Consider the following 22,186-nt stretch of genomic DNA (forward strand, 5'->3'; position numbering starts at 1 on the left):
TGGATTTGGGCAATAGAATTGCATAGATTGTGGGGTACTAAGTACAGTTCCACACCATGTAACGCCTGTTGGCCTAATCCGAGTTTTCCAGCTAACTAGCAGCGCCTCATCTCCAGCCAAGAGCAGGGAGGATTGTGGCAACCTTGCGCATGTTAATAAAAAACTCCTCAGGCGAATCGTGGTTGATCTGATCTCGTCCCTTTCTCTCAATTATATTAGTCTCACACAGGCAAATGCAAATAGAGGCAAAATATAGCTTGATAAGGGTTTATTAAAGTAACTGCATCTTAAATAAAATGACGTGTTGCAATAACTAGGATGATAAAACATAACAAAAGCAAAAGGGTGACAAGGAGTGTGAAACACAAAAACAGTCACACCATACTGTCACTAGGAGTGCTATAGTCTCCTACCTACGCTATGTTTGAGCACAACATAATAAGCCTAATGCGCCCTCCAGGTTTCCTCCATGAGAAAACATCATCCCTCATGACTGAGTAAGAAAGCCTGTATTCTAGAGAGACACCGTCATCATGTAGGCCAGGGGTTCAGCAGTCTAAGCAAGCAGCTGTAGTGAGGCAACCAGCATGCAGTCATGGTCATCTGGCTGGAATCTTCCACTAACATATGTGGGACAAAGGAGTGTTTTTATAATAAAACTGTTGATATTCTAAGAAATGGTCCCCAGTTATGAGTGTGTGTGTTTCTGTGAATGTTGGAGACATAGTGTACCACTTTTGCCTGCAACCCTATCTGACTGAAGCCTTGAGGAAAGCACAAAGTGAAATGAATGTCCTACTGAGAACATAATGCTTTCCTAGACGAAAGAACAATTAGATAGAGAGAAATAAAACAACACTGCAATTGTGGCTATTACTAGAAAAATAAAGTGATGCTGAATACAATGTAACTGGGCTAAAATGCACAATGGCAGGCCTAAAATATGGCTAAAATAGCTATACAACAACACCTGACTCCCTCTCAGATGCTCCCTTTCCTTGGAGCTGTTCTGGACACAGTACAGTCTTGGGCTTATCCTCCCAAGCAGCGAGTCCAAGGTTTTCAGGCTATTATACTGATTTTTTCAGCCCTCTATCCTGATTTTTGGTGACAGTGACACTGAGACTGCTGGGCTTCTTGGCCTCCTGCATTCTGTTGGTGACACATGCCAGATATCAAATGTGGGCTCTGGAATAGGATCTAAAGTTACAGTGGGTGCAGCATCAGGGGAATCTCTCTGACAAGGTCCAGATCTCAGAGGGAACTGCAAAAGATCTGCAGTGGTGGTTAACAAATCGTGATTGGGTCAGAGGCAGATCCGTCTGCTTTCCCCAACCAGATCTGACAGAATTGGCAGATGCGTCATTCCTGGGATGGAACAGCTATCTAGGAGAGGTAGGGATCAGAGGCATCTGTTCACAGGCAGACTCCACATCAACCTGTTGGAGCTCTGTGCAATCCGGTTATCATTAAATCAGTTCTTCCCTCTATCAAGGGAAGGGTGGTGTAGGTTTTCACAGAGAACACCAGCGACATGTGGTACTTCAACAAGCAGGGCAGGATGGGGTTGTGGACCTTTGATAAGAAGCTCTGCGCCTCTGGGCTGGAACACCAAGACAAATCCCTAGTGGTTCAACATCTGTCGGGATCTCTGAATGCCAGAGCAGACAAATTCAACTGAAAATGTCTAGCTGATCATGAATGGCATCTCCAGCCAGAGGTGACGCAAGGTCTCATTGAGCAGTGGGGTTAGCCTTGGTGAGATCTGTTCGCCTCTGCTGAGAATGCGCAGTGCCAGCAGTTTCCAAGACGGCAATCGTTCGGTGATTCTTTTTGTCTCAAGTGGAACTCAGGCCTCCTGTATGCCTTTCCGGCCTTGCCACTTCTGCCCGGAGTTCTCAAGAAGATCAAAAATGACCAGGTCAAAGTAATCCTTGTGGATCTGGACTGGACACGGGAGAGTCTGGTATCCTGAGCTGCTGGGTATGTCCATCGATCCTACGATCAGACTGCCCCTTTAAGAGGATCTTCTGTTGCAGCAGCAGGGGAGGGTTCTGCACCCGAACCTGTCCACTCTGTCTTCTTGCGTGGAGATTGAGCTCCGACAGGTGACTGCTTTTGACCCTCCTCCAGAAGTCTCTAACGTAATCTTGGACGCCAGGTGTCCCTTCACCAAAACAGTATATGCCTTTTGACAGAAATTTGTGGCATGGTGCACAAACAAGTCTGCTCACCCCCTTTCTTCTACTCTCTCTGAGGTCTTGTTGTTTATCCTTTTTCTTGCCCCTGCAGGGCTCTGCTATGGGCAATCTTAAAGGTTATTTGTCTGTTATGTCTGCTTTTTTGAAGTTGCCTTATCAACCTTCTTTGTTAAGGTCTTACACATCTTTTTCCTCCATACCCATTCATTATGCCCCTATGGGATCTGAATTTGTTTTTGACATTTCGAATGTGTTGTCCTTTTGAGCCTCTCCACAATTATCCACTCCGGCTTCTTGTTTTGAAAACAGCTTTTCTTGCGGCCATTAGACTGCTCTCAGGGTGAGTGAGCTGCAGCTATTGTCCTCTAAGCTGCCCTACCTTCTCATCTATCTTGACAAATTGACAAAAGTGGTTATGACCTTTCATATAGGCCAGTCCATCTCCTTGTGTACTTTTATGTACCCCCGACATCCTTCTAAGGAAAAGAAGAAACTCCACCGCCTGGAGCCAAAAAGAATATTGGCGTTGTATCTTGATCATACAAAAGAGAATTCTGAGTGGATGATCCACTTTTTGTTGGTTATGTGGGTGAGAAAAAAAGTTGAGTAGTGCAGAAGCGAACCATCTCCAGAAGGTTTGTTCTCTGTATTAAGATCTGCTACACACTAGCCAAGAAGCAACCTCCTGAGGGTTTGCGTGCTCATTCTATCTGAGCTAAAACTGAGACTACTGCGTTAGCATGCAGAGTTCTTGTCCTTTACCAAACACTACTGTCTGGACAGTCAGGTCCGCACTTTGCCTATTCGGTCTTGCAGGACTTTCTAGTATGAGCCTGGTTCACAGACCCACCTCTGGGGATGGTATTGTTTGGGTATCTAGTCAAAGTTAAGGAATCTGCAACTAAAAGTCTCTATCAGATGAACAAGGTATTTACCTTTGGTAACATCTTATCTGGTAGAGACAATATCTAGTTGCATATTCCTTACTGACCCACCCATCCTCCTTGCTCTGCAAACTGATTTTTAGGAGCAGAGACTCCCCTTCCAGGGCCTTAGTTTTGACTTGCCAGTGGTCAGTTTCTTCTGGTGTGGAAAGTTGTGAAAAGAAACTGATGTCAGACTTCTTATTGTTTGGAAACAGCTTTATAAGACTTTCTGAACTTACGGGCAGCAATGATTTTTTTCCTCGAATTACTTCTGACCTAGGCATGATGTGTTAATATATACTGCAGTTATACAAACTGAAAACCCTCTGACTGTACATGCGGGTGGTAGCACTTCCTGATGTTTTCTTTACACAGGAGATCGTTTTGATTACATTCTTAACTAAAAGGAAGTAGTAAGGGTGCACTTAATTTCTCTACAAAAGGCTTTTGAATATATGGTCTACTTTTTTTTTTCATAAATGAAATTGAAGTTGAAAGTTGTATCTGTTATTTGTCACATGAGGTTAGATTTATCTACAGTTATGACATGGTGAGGCCTGCATATCAATGTATGAGTATATATATCTCTTTGGACAGTGTACTTTAATTTTTTAAACACTGCCTTTTTGTTTAGCTTTGTACTATACAAATAAAAGATGCATACATGCTTACATACACTCCATTTTGATGTGTAATAAAAGAAAATGTGTGCTAAACGAAATGCATAATCAGCTCCTTTTAACATTTTGGCAATCTCTTACTGTTACGAAACACTCGGGCCATATGTACGAACACTTTTTCCCATAGACACAGAATGGGGGAAAAACCTTTGCTACATCTGGCCCTAGATGACTAATAAATGAATGTTACTCTGCAGAGATGATGCTTAGACTTTTTTTCACTATCACTAAGTCTTCTTCATGATTTCCTAAATTAACTTTATTTTCTGGTTACAGGTTCAAAACGCAACTCCCTAACTCCAAAGTTCACTACTTTACCATGCCCTGGTTGTTTGCACGAAATTGATCTTGGAGAGCGAGGCATTTGTGGTCTGTTTCGAAATGTTACGTTGGAAACCATTGTAGAAAGATACAGACAAGCTGCTAGGGCAGCTACTGCTATTATGTGTGATCTTTGTAAGCCTCCACCTCAGGAATCAACGAAGAGCTGCATGGATTGTAATGCAAGTTACTGTAATGAATGCTTTAAAATACATCATCCTTGGGGAACTGTAAAAGCCCAGCATGAATACGTCGGCCCAACTACTAATTTCCGACCAAAGGTAAGTGTTTGGTGATGTACATCACAACCTGTTAAAATAAACATCTCAATTAAACATTCTTTTTTATTCTAGATTTTAAATCTCACATATATGGTTACATACTCTGACCCTTAGGGAACAGGAACTCCAAAAGAAAATTTGATGGCAACTACTACCCTCCCCCACCCTTCCCTTCAACCCTCAACTTAGTGATTCTAAGCCAACAATAGTAATTGCCTAGAGCCCTAGAATCTCAAAACATGTGAAATCCTCTGCTGAGCAGGTGTGAATCAGCATGCCCTGTTGTGGCATTCCTTAAAGATTTATCCATGGGTACCTCTGACAAGGAGATGGACAAAGGTAATGCTCTGAGATATTAGGGGCAGGTAACCTCTTGAACTCTGTTGACAAAAGCCATAAACATGGCTCCCAGGGTGTCTCAAAATGTTTCCTTTTCTGCGATATTGACATGGAGATCTTTTCCATCCCCTGTAATATTCCAAATTTTATATAATACGTTATATGATCGAGAATTGCCTGTTCCCTAGCCAGCAAATATAACCTGCTCCGCTGCGTATAAAAATATGTTTTTCTTCCCTCTTGGATACTGGAGAGAGTATGTGAGCCTGTCTTTCACCTCAGTATTATATATTTTGGGAATCTCAGGACAGTGTATTTGAACAGTGTCAATGTCATCTAGCACCTCTCCTTAATATTTTATGAGTTTAGGGCAGTGCCACAGTAAGTGTAGAAGTTTGCCATTTCCCACACACTCTCTGGTCTTAGAATTGTCCCTAACATATATTCTCTCTGGCGTATAAGATCAGTTATTGGCTGTTTTATCAGATTCTCTTTAGTAATGGCTATATGTGAGGTAGTTACTTTCGCCTCTTGTAATGAAGTCTGTCTTTGCCACAGCTCCGCTTCCCACCTCTTCTGCCGAGGGGCCTTCTCAGTACCTTGATTGTGTGAAATATGTTTTTAGATTTCCGAGAGCATATGCCTGATTTTTTTATCAGCCACTTTGGTAAAGTGCATGTGCTCTTACTGTGTTGCGTGTCACCCAATGCCGGATTTAAAAGTAACAGCCTCTCTGACCCCTTCCTCAGGTACACCATAGTCCATTTTGATTTGTTTAAAGAACATTGGGCCATATGTACGAACACATTTTCCCATAGACACAGAATGGGTAAAATCCTTTGATACATCTGGTCCTTTATTCCTTTGTGGTTGTTTAGGTCATCAATTATTTTGCAACTCTCCTCTAGCCGTTTAGGCAGGGAATGCCCCCTTCATTGTTGGGGTAAACCTTGGATTTCTAATTGTAGGTTTGATAGTTGTTGCAGAACCCTGTCTTTATCACTGTGACTTCCCATGTCACTAAAGTAGTCCTTGTTATTGGCAAGAGTTACAAGCCCCATGCTCTATGTCTCCGAGACACCCATAAAACCTTCCCTATATGTGATTGTCTGATCTATAAAGTTCCAGTGCTTTTCACTTTCATTTTGGTTCCACACTGCTATATAGCAGATTTGTGATGCATAATAGTAGTTGGTTATGTTTGGCAACCCTAAGCCCCCTATTACATGTGGTACATTATTTTGTATTGCTTTTTGTTTAGGTCTCTTCCTAGCCTATACAAAACTATTAAACATGGTTTGAATTTTGTGTAGCATGACTTGGAGGCTGTAGCAGCAAGGTTAAAAATAAGTACCTGGGTAACGCCTGAAAGCATAGTCGCTACTAGTCTTCCTGTTCAAGACAGACCTCCTATATGCCAGGACTGGAAGGCCCCCTCATTATTTTCATCAGATTGCAGTAGTTCTGACGTGCTGACTTTGTCAGGGAGGCCAGTAATTTTACTACAGTATACTCTATACTGTATCTAACCAATCAGATAGAAAATCTCTGCTTCAGAACTTCGTTTTGCGCAGTTAAATGGCAGAGAGGATAAGTATCTGTGACTTTTGTAAATTCCTCCGGAAGCATGATACCTGTCCATATAATTGTAAGGTCTCTAGTGCTGCCGGAAGAGAGCATTCCAGGTCCACAAGTGTCGTTAGTGCATCATCTGGGTACATGCAGACCTTATGGTCATTGTAGCTTATCTTCACCTCCTTGATTTAGCATAGCATTTATGGCTTGTGGTTGCATATATGATGCAAAAATTAGGGGTGAAAGTTGCAACCTTGTCTCATTTTCTTCCGCACCTTGAATGGGACAGTTGATTCCCCATTAATACTCATACTAGCCTTGACGTCTCTATAGTTGTTTAAATCCAGTGACACATAATTTGGGGTCAAAGCTCATCTGATTCAGTGTTTCCTTAGGGATAGGCCAATGGACCCCTTCAAATATCCTCTCTACACAGACCAACAGCACAATAGCTGGACTCCGGAATTCGCCACAAAGCCATGGACTGGCTCACCTCCTTTCTCTCTGAAAGAACCCAAAGAGTCCGCCTCCCTCCTTTCCGGTCTACAGCCACCAAGACTATCTGTGGGGTCCCCTAAGGATCCTCCCTCAGCCCCACCCTTTTCAATATCTACATGGCTCGTCTCGCCAACATCATCTGCCCCCACGGCCTTACCATCATTTCATACGCTGATGACACCCAGCTCATCATCTCACTCACGAGGAACCCATCTACCGCAAAGAATAACCTACACGCTGGACTCCTCGCCATCGCTAACTGGATGACAGCAAGGCACCTCAAATTGAACTCAGAAAAAACCGAGATCATCGTCTTCAGTCCCAACAAGACAGCATGAAATGACTCCTGGTGGCCCACCACCCTTGGATCACCCCCACCACCCACCCACGCACGCACGCAATCTTGGCATCATACTGGACTCATCTCTCTCCATGACTCAGCAAATCAATGCCATGTCATCCTCCTGCTTCAACACCTGTTGCATGCTACGTAAGACCTTCAAATAGATTCCTTTAGAAAGAAGAAGAAAGGTCACTCACGCCCTCATAAGCAGTAGACTGGACTACGGCAACGCCCTTTACGCAGGGACCACAGCCAAGCTTCAGAGAAAACTCCAGCGAATCCAGAACGCAGCCGCAACCTCCCCACAAACACATCCCCGCCCACCTCAGATCCCTACCCTGGCTGCCCATCAACAAAAGGATAATTTTCAAAATACTTGTCCATGCTCACAAAGCCCTCCACGACACCAGACTGGCCTACCTCGATGAACTAATCAACTTCCACAAACCAACTCAACAGCTCTGCTCCGCCGCCCTCGCTACAGTCCCCCGCATCCAACGCACCACCTCCGGCGGCAGATCCTTCTCCCACCTCACTGCCAAAACCTGGAACTCCCTCCCCACCAACCTACGCAAGACATGACCTCCTAACCTTCAGAAAGCACCTCAAGACATGGCTTTTCGAGCAGTAAAGACCTCCCCCCCCCACCACAGCCCCCCCAAGACCTTGAGACCCTACCTGGTGAGTAGTGCGCTTAAGAAATTTGATTGATTGATTGAATTGTCCTCCATACATTGTCAGCTCTATGTAGGATTTGTTTAACAGATTATCTGAACAGTTTCTCCTGGGTATGAACCCAGCTTGATCTGAGTCTACAGTGCTTTGCATGTGAACGCCTAGTATGTGGGCTAGAATCGTAATGCGCAGCCTAGATTCCACATTTAGTAGGGAGATTGGCTGATATGATGTGTACCTATCAGGGTCTTTGCCTGGCTTGGAAAGGCCTATAATGTAAGCCTCCTGCATTGATGGTGTCATTGCCCCCAACTCGCCTATCCTGTTAAAAAGACGTGCAAGAAAGGGCCCCAAGTCATAGTAGGAGGGAATATCCATCGGGGCCTCATGATGTCTGTGTTTTTAACCTTGTGTTTTGCACTATTACTACTTGTGACTGGCTGTTCATGCTGTCTGCCTCTGAGTCATTCACTTAAGTATGGAGACCCTTTTCAGATAATTCCCAATTACCTATTTTTGAGCGTTTCTCAATGTGTATGACGTTTTGTGGCATGCTGAAAGGCTTGTTTGATGCCTATGTCTTTGTGGCCAGCGTTACTGATGCTGTCTTGATGACTGAGACATGACCCCTTGTTTGTTTAGCCCAGAGATTGCAATCTAATAATCTCCTTTCCCTTTTGCCTCCTTATTAAAATGTTGTTGCTGTCTAAGTAGAGTGTAATTGCCCTGTCTTTGCTAAGAATCCTCAACATTGCTTTGGCCTCCATAAGTTTATGCCAAGTCCTTGGCCCTCCTTTCTTTGTATGTGATCCTTCTAATTCTTTCTCTTGTTCTTCAAACTGTTTCTGCTTCTCCTTTCTGTCTCTAATAACCTGCTGTCCGTGTGATGCATGTACCCCAATAGCTGCTCCTAGCACATCTCATAGAATGTGTAGCCCCATTGCTTCCCTGTCATTTTCGTGGGAATATAGGGTCAGGGCCTTGTTAATTTCTTCCCCACTATACTCGGTATATGACAGGCTTTCTCCAATCCTCTAGCCTTTGAGGAGTCTGAGTCTTGGTCTGCCAGAGATTTTAATGTGACGTAAATAGGAGTATGGTTTGATAATGATTGAGTTCTCCTATCTCAGAAGGTACAGTCTGCCTCATTAGATGAGCTGAGCTCAGGAAATAATATAATGTGATGTTTGTTTTGTGTGCAGCTGAGAACTCTTATCCTCCTAACACATCGCTGCTGTCTGCTCCAATCTTTGTGCTGACCTATCTTGCTCATTGTACATAACCATGTTCGGATCCCCTCCAATTATTATATATATATATTTCTTCTGTGTTTGTATGCTGTTTGGAATGACTGATATGAGGATTTTTTTCATGACATACATGTGGTGCACCTTTGCCGCTGTAAACATTTGCTTTCCCCTCAGTAGGCTAATACCTAACATCCTCTTTGAATGTCTCTTTCACCACACCTCTAAGAAAACCTGCTAGTAGAATAGCCACTCCTGCCTTATTCTGAAGGTCAGCATTCTATATATTCTGTTACAGTCGAGTCTTGACTCAGTGTCTCTTTTGTAGGAGGCATATCACACGGTTGGCGCCGCTTAGGAATGATAGCAATGCCTTTCATTTTTGCCAGAGCATTCATCCCTTAATTGTAGAAACTCAGTATTTTAATCCCCACAGTATGGCTTCCTCATAGTGCTAGTCCATGGGTTGCATAGAACGCCCTTGCTGTTGTCCATACCTGTGAGTCCCTTTATGTAGGAATTATGTGGCCTGGCATGTGTGTTCAAAACGGTTAGGTGGACCCTTCCTCCTTTCTCATTCCTTAACTGCAACATAACCCTGGCTAAGCAAACAAATAACAGTTCCTCTCCTTCCCCTATGTGAACACAGAAGCCAGAATCTTCCCAGTAACGTTGGATTCCTCCAGTCATCATTGGCATACCCTTCCCATCCAAGGGCCCCCTCCACCTAATTGACCTTGCTGTACTCTCACTTGAGCTGCTTTTCGCCTTCTTCCTTTTGTTCATAGGCCCTTGCTGGTCCCCTCTAGTTTAAGTGGCTTAATGACTGGTCAAGTCTGTAAGCTGTAAGATAAGTCTTTCTTTCGGCTGCTAATGTCTCTGATTGTGGTTTCAAATTCTTTTTGGTGCTCTGTGCTCTCTTTCACCCACTGGGCCTTGATGGTCCACTGCTGTTAATCTGTACCAGACCTGTGGGGCTCTGAATCACTGCAAAAGAATCTCTGAGTCTCTGGGTCCAGCAGGTCTATGTTCAGGGCATCTTCTGGTTGAGCATTCCCTGCCAGGTGAAGATAATGTCCCCATCTGTATTTGATCCCTTTGCACCGCAGGTAATCAGTGACCACTTGAAACTCTTAGGGCTCTTTCAACATGATGGCTGACAAATCCTGCAAAATCATGATTTTGCTACATTCAAACACAATTTGTCCCATATTCTTAGCCACTGCTATGATGTCTCCTTTTTATTGGAAATGATGAAAGCAGTTCCTGATGTCAGGGTTATGGAAAAACTGCCCTTGTCCCGCCCTCCCCCCACCCATCACACTATGCGTACGATCCAGCACAATGTCCTCCTCTTCAAGGCACAGGAGATAGTAGCTGAAGAATCTGCTTACACATGCTTCTGTCTCGTTTACCTCCACATTCTTTGGAGGCCCTTTAATCCTTAATATATTGCCTCCTCAAGCAGTTTTTGATTTTCTCTTGGTGTTTCTGTAGATCCACAGCTTTCTTCTTTAGGGAGATGATCTCCTGTTGTAGATCCTCAACGGCTTCTTACTTTCTTTGGCGGACTTTAGGAATGAGTCCCAGTTTCCCGCATCGGCTGGGTCTTGTTTGATGCTCTGGATGTAACTTCTAATTTCCTCTCTTAATGCAGAGAAGACTCCTGCAACCCCAGAAGAAATCATTTAAGATGAGTCCATCATAGGGGGTTTGTAAGGAAATGCCTATTTTTGCATGTTCTCCCCCACCGTTTTGGACTGAGACTGCACTGAGGCCCTCTAACCAGACCTCAGTGCCAGTGTTTTAAACCCATACAAAATTGCACGTCAAATTGGATACACCCAATTGGCAAGACTGAGCTTGCTTATAAGTCCCTAGTATATGGTGTGCAGGATACAGGGGCATGTAAGACAGAGTGTCCACTCAAGGCTGCAGCACTGTTTCTGTCACCCTTTGTGTGACAATGTGCAAAATAGCTCTCAGCCTGCCACTGCAGACTTGAAGGGCAATGTTTGCACTGCCAGTTCGACTTTGCCATTTAAACCTGTGGCAAAACAACCCTAACCTTTAACATTATATGTAAGTCTTTCTTGAGGAAAGCCTATTGAGTCCTATGGCAGGGAGCAATATTTTGCTAAGTAAGGCATATGTTTTACGATACATCTTGGCAGCAACACTTCTAAATTGTTGTTTTGCTGAGATAAAGTTGGTAGCCCCATTGGCTAATATAGGGTTACTGCGGGGCATCCCCACCTGGCTGACTTTTGACTGGGACTTACTGGCTCATGTGAGGTATCAAATTAATAATGGCACTAAATGCGACCTGATGCCCAAGTCAAAATTATTGTAACTATGTAATAGTAGGCAGCTTTTAGAAAATTGCCCTTCTGCTTGTCCAGCAGCCTCACAAAAGCATACACACTCAGACAGGTTTCTGACTGCCTGGGGAGATGTGTGAACGACTCCCAGGCCCAGGAACAAAAGGCAGTGCTGCAGCAGCAAGGTGTCACCTCCTTTGCCCAGATGGCCACTCAGAAGTTAGCCCAAAGGCGAGCTTCAAAGGGGAATCCACCTTTGATGGGCTGCGCGGCCCAACACCCCTGAGCAGGATGCCCTTTGTTCCTGTGGAGACTGGGCCAGATAAGTGGAAACTTATCCCCAAACCGTTTTTACCGTGGACATGTTGCCTTCAGGTAACCACACCTCTAGGGTGGGCTACGTTGATACTCACGACTGAGGAAGGGTCGTGCTATCTTGGAAGGGGCAAAAATGTGGCATTCTGGTATAGCTAGATGCCACACATGAAAGGAACTATGTCACTAGGTAGGAGAAGACCCTGTAGCCCATTGGCTAGGGGACACATGGTTCCCTCTGGGCACTTTGCAGGGATAAATATGGCACCCCTGGTTTGTTGACCCTCAGTATCGCTGGACCTGGAAAAAGTATAAGAAGAAGACCACTTTGCACCAGTTGGAAGCAAACCAAGAAATGCTGCGGCTCCAGAGCGACTGCACCTGCTGCCCTTTGGGTTAGCAGAGTGTGGACCCTGTTCTGCATGCCGTGCTCAGGAAAAAGCTGGTTCCTGGCCCCAGTCCGAAGCAGAGATTCCAGTGGTCAGTAGGCTGGCCCTCCAGAACAGCACTGGAAACATCAAAGCTGAAAGAGCCCAAGATGCTCTTCTGGCAGCCACCACTGGAGTTTTGCTGCTACTGGACGTCAGGCACCTAAAGGACAATTTGGAGATAGCCATAAGGTGCACCTGTGTCTGCTGGACTTGTGTTGGTTGTGACCACATTTGTCACCCAAGGCAGACAGTAGCCCCCACCAAAGATTTACACCGTGACTGCTGTGTTGCAAAAGTGCAAGGTCTGCATCAAAAGCCCTTGCAACCCTACAAAGAGGACTTCATGGGACCCCAAGATCTGTGGACAGAGTTGCTCTTGCTCACCTGTGGACCAAGGACTTGACAGGACTTCACCCCCTGTGGACCGCACAGCATCAGGGTATCTTTAAGCCTGCATCCCTCAGCATCAGGACCACAGCATTGTTCTCTATGGCGGTCATCCTGTAAAGTTTAGATCTTTCTTTGAAAACGCTCTGGTGGCCAGGTAACTGTCCAAAGTATCCTTTCTGGCGCCCTAGACGCCTGTCCTGTCGGACTTAGTCGCCCAACTCATGCTGGAGTTGTTTGCAGACTTTCAAAAGTTTCCAAACTTCTTGTTGGCCATTGCAGTTGATTTAAAAGTTGCTTATCACCCTACTCTGGATTTTAATGGTTAAGGACACTAAAAAGTCATAAAAATAAGCTCTATTTTTATAAATTTGTATCTTGTTTCTTTTTTGTTGTGACTTTCTTATTTCGTTATTTGGTGCTGTTAAATGTTTTACACATTGTTCATTTGCTAAGCCTTACTTCTCGTAGCCACAGCTACCCAGGGTTGAGAGTAAGGTTAAGTAAACGTACCTGACTGGACCCTAGATGGTATTTGCGAATGTATTGCATGATGAGGCTACCCAGGCATATTATATTTTGCAACCAAATCCTTGCACTGTTCCGTTGGTATTCTGTTGGATTTGATTGTCTCTGGGTGGGGATTCGGGGGGCGATTTAACCTCTGCTTCTTGTTTCTGATCCCTCTTTGAGGGTATTCTCTTTTCTTCCCTTACTGTATGCTATGTCTCTAGTGCTCCAAAGAGCTGAGCTATGTGGGGCTAAAGGGCAGGTGACACCTCATCTTGGGATTGTCAAGCTGTATGCGGTTTCATTCTGGGAGAATGCCACTGCCCAGTATACACTAGGCATGCCCCTCCTCACTGATGTGTGTGCTAACACTAGGGCTCTCATTAGGAGTTTGGTGGTCTTTTCGGAAGAACATCATAGTGGTAGCTGCCAAAAGACTGAAATGGAGGCGGTAATCCGATTGCTGAATTACGAGTCATACACTGAACACTGGCAAAAAACAGCCACAAATCAAAGTCCGCCAGGACGACCGAGGGTGGGATAGAGGTGGTCCCACCACCAGCACCACCGCACTGACCACATACTGCCCTTCAGATAACGACACACTGAGTTTGCAACGTGGGATGAAAAGGTCTTGGCAATACTACATCCTGAGGGCCTGGCCTGACTGGAATACCTGGAGAACTGGAGTCTGGTAAGTAACTAACACTCCCCTGGGACTAAGTACGCCTGTCCAGCATGCTTCCTCACCACCCTATCACTCCCCAGGTCACCCATCTACCACTCCACCTCACACCCATTCACCAGTACCCCCCCCTGCATGCCACACCACCACCCAGCCACAATGCCACACATTGGTCGTCCATCCAGGCATTCAGCTGGAGCAGATGCTAAGACCAAACCCACTGCCAGGAAGTGAACCTCGCCTGAACATTCTCCCTTGTGTGCCACTGACACACCCTGTTGACTGTTCAATGTCATGTCTCCTTTTTCCCATTGCACTTGGACACTGGACCTGTATTGCCTACTGATAGGCCATCTACTCTGATGATTTCATCCACCATGTCCCCACTCTAGAACTGTTTGACAAAATATGCACAATAAACAAAGCAAATGCATTTGTGTATTCATTGTGTCCTGTACAAATGTGTGGTCACCAATATGTAATGTGTGTTAATATGTCTCAACCAACAGTCAGTGCAAATTATAGTAGAGGGAAGCATTCTCTCAAGGGGACATAGTAAATCAGAGAAGTCAGATTAGCCTTTTGTAAGGGGTACAGTAGCCCACCCACACACCAAAGCATGTCCTCTTATCCAACATGAAAAAAGAACGACACGCATCCGGAATCTAGGCATGGTGGCACTCGAAGCACATATGCAATCCATTGTTGTTGTTGTCATCATCATTGTGGATTGTCAAGGAAACAGGGCACAGCATAGAACACTTCTACTTAAACAGACACAATAAACTGATGAGTAATACACACTAGCTGACAGCAGCAATGGCCACAACTCAACACTTCCAACTGAGAGCAAAATCAAACAGACATGAATGTGTCAGGTAAATGGTAAGAGAGGAAAGGATACGCTATACACAATCCATAGCTGGATTCACATCTGGACATGAGATAACAGTACACATAGAACATTATAGGACTTTCCATAGGGGATGTTAAACTAGCATCCTGCATTGAAAATATATGTCTGGGTTTAGACCACTAACACTGCTCCTGACCTGCAATCTGTCTACCAGTACCCACATATTGGGATAGGTAAACTGAACATCTCCACTGATGTACCTGGCCAGGAGGGCAATTGCCATTAAACAAAGTGCAAGTATGTCACCTGCTACAACACACACACAACATGTCTATATGTCACTGGAAGTACTGATTGATCAGCTCTGTCCTAGAGTCAGCTGCACCATACTCGTCTGCCTCCTCTTCACTTTGCATGTCACCATCATCACCCACTGGTGCAGCGGCCATCTCCTCATCTGCCAGTAAGGATATCATACGTCTCAGGGGCAGATTGTGGAGCATGCAGCAGACAACTATGACCTGGCACACCTGTGGGGGACTGTAGAGTAGGGCAGACGTGTAGACACCGAAATCTTGCCTCAGGTAGGCCAAAAGTCCTTTCTATCACACGCCTCAACCTGCTGTGGGCCTCATTGAAACTGTTTCCCCATCCGAGGCAGAGTACCTCACTGGTGTTCACAGCCAGGGAATGTTAGGATAGCCTGAGTCACCTGTGTGAATAAAGGTAGGACCTGTTTCAATCCAGCTACAGCCACAGGAAAGATTGTGTTGACACGTGCAACAACAGAGACAATCATCCATATTGATTCATACCAATGAGCCAAGCCCTCTCTCTCTCTGTAGTTGTGCCAAGATGTGTAGGACATTGTTGTTCCTCAGAATGTAGGCATCATGGACAGATCCAGGAAACTTGCTGTCACTTGGGTGATGTACTGGACCACTAGACACACCACCTGAACATTGATCGAGTGATAGCTTTTCCTGTTCCTATACACTTGTTTGTTAACACTGGGAGGGACCAAAGCAATATGGGTGCCATCAATGGCTCCTACTACATGAGGTATGTGTTCAAGCGCATAGAAGTCTGCCTTCACAATGGGCAAATCAGCAGGTTGGAGGAACCTGATGTAGCTCTCCAGGTGTTTCAGAAAAGCACACAATACATCCTGCAACACAATACTAAACATGGGCTGTGACATCCCTGCAGCCAAGCCCACCATAACTTGAAAGGGCCCTGTGGCAAGGAAGTGTGGCACTGACAACACTTGTACGGTGGGAGGGATGGCCTATGGATTACGGATGCCAGGCAGTAGATCTGGCTCCAATTGGGCACAAGGGTCCATGATGGTCAGATGATTCAGACAATAGGTTTGGATGATGTGTCTCTATTCCAAGGTAGCGAGGTTGTCTAGTGGTCAGTACACTTGTGCATTCCTACTCATCCTCATGACATGGAATATAGGATAGAGAGTAGACAGTACAATGCATTAAACACTCCACACATGTTAACTGTGCAGAATCTTGTGCCACACACCTAACACTGCAGACAGGGCTGAACAGTGGACACATACTAAATAGTGTATGCAGGAGCGCCATTCCAACCATCCTTGATGCCCATTGCTGGCACTGCACTATAGTTTCTGGCACACAACACATGTTAAATGTTACATGTTGTATGCACAGATGGGTCCAGCATGGATCATGTATGTAGAATTGTCAGTGACCTAGGGGGTCACACCGCCTATGAGGCAGCGAGTAGGTGGAAATGCACTACATGTGACATCTGTCCATTTGTCAGCTCTGTGCCTTGAATGTGACATGTATGAGCCTAACCATGTTCGCACAACATGGGCCTACACAGCATTCAGGACATAAAACTACCACCTATATTTTACTGCTACAAGCCATTGACTGTTCATTAAATGGCAGCCACCTGTCCTGCAGCACAGGACAGATGGAAGTGATGTAAGTCCACCGGCGTATGCCGTCATGGTGGTAGGCGGTCGCAACCGCTGTGCTGCTTCTCATTGGTTTACATTGCTACCTATGGGGGACTGGGGCCAATGATAATCAAGTATGCGACAACCACGACCATCGTTTTCTGTAGCCTAGCTCACTTGACTACTGACACTCATGCAAGCAAAACCTCCACAAGTACTGCTGTGTTCTGTCTCTGGGAGCCATGATGCCACATCTTGCAGGTGATAGGGTCCTCTCTGTGCATCAGCATCATCAGCATCACCAGACGGAGGAGAAGGGGCACAGGCGAGTGGGGAAGCATCAGTCAACGGCACCCAGGAGGCTGATACCAGCGAGACCGAGGGACCCAGTGGGACGGAGGGCGACGGCAGTGCCACAGGGGACACTGGACTGACAACATCATCTTCTGATTTCTCCTCCGATGGACACTCCCTGGTGGTGGCGGACCCATCTGAGACAACCCCAGCAACATCATTGTACGCCACCACCCTTACTAGACTGCCCTCCCTGTAGCTCCCCATCCAGTTGCCCATAGCCACTCACCCAGGAGGGTGGGCGTCTCCTTCAGTGCAGGCACCTCTGCCCCAGTCAGCCCCGCTGCCCTCAGTAAGGAGCCTGCAGTGGTCAGTCAACCATTGTGAATGCCATCCAGGGACCGGCAGCTGAAGTATAACAGAGCAGTGCATTCCTGGAAGGCATTCCCAGTGGCATGGCTGCCCTCCAGAGATCCCTTCAGGCTCTGGCCTCCTCATTGATGGCAGCCAGTGTCCCTTTGTCTACTGTCCCCCCTCGACCTACCTCTTTCAATCCCAAACCCCTCTCCCTACACCCATCCAGAGCACACATTCATGCAGGCATGCATCCACCTCAACAGACATGGTTGGCACTGACAAACACAAGCACCACAGGACCCACCACCCGCATGCACACAGACAACACACACCTGCAGACACAGTAACGTCCACTCCCTGCACAGGACTCCCCCACCAGCCCCTCCTTCACAGACACTACACCACTCACACCTGCTGGCACAACACCAACACTCCCTGATCCAGCCACAAGTCCCATCATACTCACAGTCAGCACATTAACAGACCGCATACCCCCACCTCAGTCACCCCATCGGCACCTACCACAACCACCGACCTCCATACCTGCAGACACCACCCTAACAGACAGTCACACACAAGCATTCCACTCACGCACCTGCACCCAAGACACCCACAAAGACACATCTTACCACCACTCCCTCTCTCTCCACTCCCAAACGCTTTTCCCATGACCAGCCTTGTGTCCCCAAGAAACGTTTCCTTTATGAGTTTTCCCTGTTGCCTTCCCCTCTCCCACCCCGTGATTCCCCAAAGCACCCTGTGTCCCTCCCCATGTCCAGCTCTTCCACCTCCAAGTCCTCCCCTGCCACCCCTGGTGTGGCCCATGCCTCTACTCCTGCCGGAAAGTCTGCCCCCCAACACATGGTGGGCCTGCCCAAGGCCAAACCTAAGGGCCCTCCTTCCAAGCCCAAACCCAAGGCCCCCCTGCCCAAACCCAAACCCAAACCCAGGGACCTCCCTCCCAAGCCCAAACCCCACTTAAACACCCCCACCCCTGAAGTGCCTGCCTGCCCCCATGATGCCCCCACACTGTGGAGATCATTTTGCAGTCAAGTTGGGGCACATTGTAATGCCATTTGTGCCATGGGCACCATCAACTGTAGGCTGGCCAATGGCCTCATATTTGTATATAGTTGTTTTTGGTACTTTCGTACTTGAATACATCTGGACAAACCTGGTGTTGGTATCAATGGTAACATGCTTGTCCTGGCTTTCCTGCGTCAGGAATGTTTTGTATTTGTGGGTTTTGGTTTGTCTGTGTGTGAGTTGTGTGTGTTGGTTGTGCTAGATGTTGTGCCTGAGCTGCATGTGTGTGTGTGGCCCTGCCATTGGTCCCGCTGCTATTGGTGTGTTTTGTGTCTGTGGTATGATTGTGTACTTGCATGCATATGTGTAGCTAAGTTGTGCATTGTAAGTGGTGTGATGTGTTGTTGCGGTGCAGTGTGCCAGTGTGTGGTTGTTGTGTGTGCGTCCAGGTGTGTGGTTTTGGCTATGTCATATGCGTTGCAAGTTGTGTGGGTGTGGTGTGACATTACGTACGTTGTATGGTGTGTGATGGTGTTGATTGGTTGTGAGTTGTCTTTGCATGTTGTTGTCAGTATTTGTTTTCATATGTAGGTGTGCAGTGCTATGGGTTGGCTACTACGCATTTGTGTAGTTGCGATTGTGATGTGTGACTCGATGTTGTGTACATGTGTGTTAGCCTGTGGCGATGATCTGTGTGTGCAGGATGGTGTGGGTCATGTTTGTGTGTATGTATATGTGTGTGTCTTGGGATGGGTGTGTGGTTGCATGTGTGTGTGGCAGTCGCTAGCCATCCATAATGTGTGTGTTGTGTGTGCGTGTGTTCTAATACCTTTCCCTCCAGTGTGTGCTAGGTGGGTGTACTTATGGTTGTTTTCATCGCCGATTGCGGACACGCAGGACGATCAGGAGTAGTGGGACGACTTCAGGTTCTGGTTCTGGTTCCATGGCGGCCACAAACGTGTCTGTGTTCCTGAAGGTTAGAAATCCTGCGATGTACAACCTCGTAATACGCTTGGCGGCAACATGGTCCCTGCCGGCCTGGAGATGCCTACCGCCGTCCGCGGCTGCCCCTCCGCACTGGTGGTAATGGCAGTGAATTGGCTGTGTTCCATTGGGATCACCACCATGGTCATAATGTGGCGGCCTGCACCACCGGTCTTGCGGCTGTGAGACCGCTACTGCTGACATGGCGGTACTCGGACCGCCAAACTCGTAATGAGGGCCAAGGTCTGTAGCACCTATCGGAGTTCTCTTTGATGTGTTGCACCCCCTGGTGATCTGGTGGGTTGGATGTTGTGCCACCCATCCCCTCTGCAGCTTGCATGGACACTCTCTCGCCTCCTTGTGCCTCCCATCAGCCTAGCTGCCATATGCCTATGTTGTTCCATATCCAGGTTTAAGCCACTTGTTTCATGTGTCACTTGGCCCTCATTGCCTGACCCTATTGGTCCCTGTGCCTAGCCCTGGACCCTGCTTTTCTCTGTCTCTGTCATTGTTGACCCGGCATGTCCCATCTGGCATTACGTAATGAGCCCCAAATTTCCTACCTTCCAGCATTCCCCTCTGCCTCCAGATAAAAATGATACCTCACTTGTGTGGTGCCCAAAGCAGAGTCAGCCTAAAAATGTATTTAAAAAAAACTGTGCTTATCAACACGCTTTTGTGCCCCCTCAATCTCTACACGTTTTTGGCCCTTCTCTGTTGCAGTCATTTGACCCACCCACACAAATGGGTATCGTTTTTACTGGGAGACCGAGGGGAACACTGGGTGGTAAGAAATTTGTGCCAGCGCAGTGACCCCACATAGAAATATGAGAAAATTGCAATTTTTTTGACATTTCTTTAGCTAAATTTGAGGTTGGCAGGGAATTCTAGGGAAAAAAACGTTGGAGAATCTACACTGGCCCGACCTCCCTGTACTCCCCCCCCCCTGTCCCCCTGCCCCCCCCCCCCCCCCAAGTGTCTAGTTTTCAGAAATGTCTGGGTTTGGTAGGTTTCCCTAGATGGCCGCTGAACCCACGACCAAAATCACAGGTTACACTCTAGCAAAATCAACTTGATAGATAATTTTGATTTCTCCACAATATGTTTTGGGCTGTTTCCTGTGGCAGGCACTAGGCCTACCCTCACAAGTGAGGTACCATTTTTATTGGGAGACTTAGGGAAATGATGGGTGGAAGGAAGTTTGTGGCTGCCTTCACATTCCAGAACTTTACATTAAAGAAATGTGAAGAATTATTTTTGTGTGTTTTAGCCAAATCTTTAGATTTGTAAAGGATTCTGGGTAACAGAACTTGGTGAGCACCCCACAAGCAACCCCATTGGGATTCTACTAGGTGTCTAGTTTTAAAAAATGTACAGGTTTCCTAGGTTTCCTTAGGTGCCGGCTGAATTAGAACCCAAAATGCACAGCTAGGCACTTTGCAAAAAACATGTCCATTTTCAGTCGAGAAATGTGATGTGCCCACGTTGCGTTTTGGGGTGTTTCCTGTCCTGGGCACTAGGCCTACCCACAAACGTGAGGCATCATTTTTATCTGGCGAATTGGAGGAACACAGAAAAGCAGAACAAGTGTTATTACCAATTGTCTTTCTCTGCATTTGCGCCTTCCAAATGTAAGACAGTGTGTAAGAAAGAAGTAATTTTGAGAAATACCCTGTAATTCACATGCTAGTATGGGTACCCCCAAGTTCAGAGGTGTGCAACTAACCACCGTTTCTAAGCTCCATATCTTGTGCCCATTTTGGAAATTCATAAGTTTGCTTGATAACTATTTTTCACGTTTTATATTTCACTAAGTGAATTGCTGTATACCTGGTGCACAATGAAAACCCATTCCAAGATGCAGCTCATTTAATGGCTCTGGATACCTTGGGGTCTTGGTGAACCCACAAGCCCTCTATAGCCCCGCGTCCAGAAGGGTCCAGCGGACGTAACGGTATATTATTAAAAAAAATCTGCCGTAGCTGGAAAAAGTAACAGATGAAAACGTAGACAGAAATTGCTGGTTTATTTTTTTCCATTCAATTTCAATGTTTTTTTATTTCAACTGTTAACTTTCTATAGGAAAACTTTGAAGGATCTACACAAATGATCCCTTGCTAAATTCAGAAGTTTGTCTACTTTTCAGATATGTAAAGCTTTCTGGGATCCACCATTGGTTTCCCACCCATTTCTGTCACTAACTGGAAGGAGGATGAAATCACAAAAATAGGCAAAATGGGTTATGTCCCAGTAAAATGCCAAAACAGAATTAAAACGTTGTTTTTCAGATTCTAGTCTGCCTGTTCCTAAAAGCTGGCAAGATGGTCATTTTAGCACCACAAACTCTTTGTTGATGGGAGGGTTGGGGGTAAGGCTTAGCAGCAGAGGGGTTTAATTGCATCTAAGGGCCAGATGTAGCAAAGCCAGAATTTGCGATTCTGAAATTGCGAGTCGGTGTGACTCGCAATTTCCGAAACGCAAATCCTGATGCAGAACGGTGTCTCAGACACGGTCTGCGAATCGCTATGGGGTCGCAAAGACCCACCTCATTAATATTAATGAGGTGGGTCGCATTTTGCGACCCCATAGCGATTCCCTGCACTCACAGGGATGGTGGCCTGCTGAAGACAGCAGACCTCCATGTCTGTGACTGCTTTTTAAGTAAAGCAGTTTCTTTTTTTTATTTTGCAGCCTGTTTTCCTTAAAGGAAAACGAGTTGCAAAATAAAAAAAATAACGAAACCATTTGGTTTCGTTTTTTCAGAGTAGGTAGTGGTCCATTGGACCACTGCCTGCTCTGAAAAAACCTTTTTGGCAACATTCAAAAAGGGGGAGGGGTCCCATGGGGACCCCTTCCCTTTTGCAAATGCGTTACCACCAGTGTGACACTGGTGGTAACTGCGATTTGCTTTGCTTGTCACAAAGCAATTTAGCATCGCAATGCGAGTCGCAAATAGGAAGGGGACACCCCTTCCTATTTGCGAGTCGGTATT

General features: G+C 46.1%; 1 protein-coding gene across 2 annotated transcripts in view; it reads left to right on the plus strand.

Moving 5' to 3' along the window:
* The window catches only part of TRIM36 (tripartite motif containing 36), a 340,171-nt gene that overhangs the window by 184,157 nt on the left and 133,828 nt on the right, over positions 1–22,186 (plus strand). For both annotated transcript variants that reach the window (XM_069226502.1, XM_069226504.1), the window contains exon 3: positions 4,084–4,409. In XM_069226502.1, the coding sequence (XP_069082603.1) occupies positions 4,084–4,409 (326 nt within the window). The remainder of the gene's footprint in view (positions 1–4,083; positions 4,410–22,186) is intronic.

The sequence above is a fragment of the Pleurodeles waltl genome, chromosome 1_1 (assembly GCF_031143425.1).
Source record: "Pleurodeles waltl isolate 20211129_DDA chromosome 1_1, aPleWal1.hap1.20221129, whole genome shotgun sequence".
NCBI classification, from domain to species: Eukaryota; Metazoa; Chordata; class Amphibia; order Caudata; family Salamandridae; genus Pleurodeles; species Pleurodeles waltl.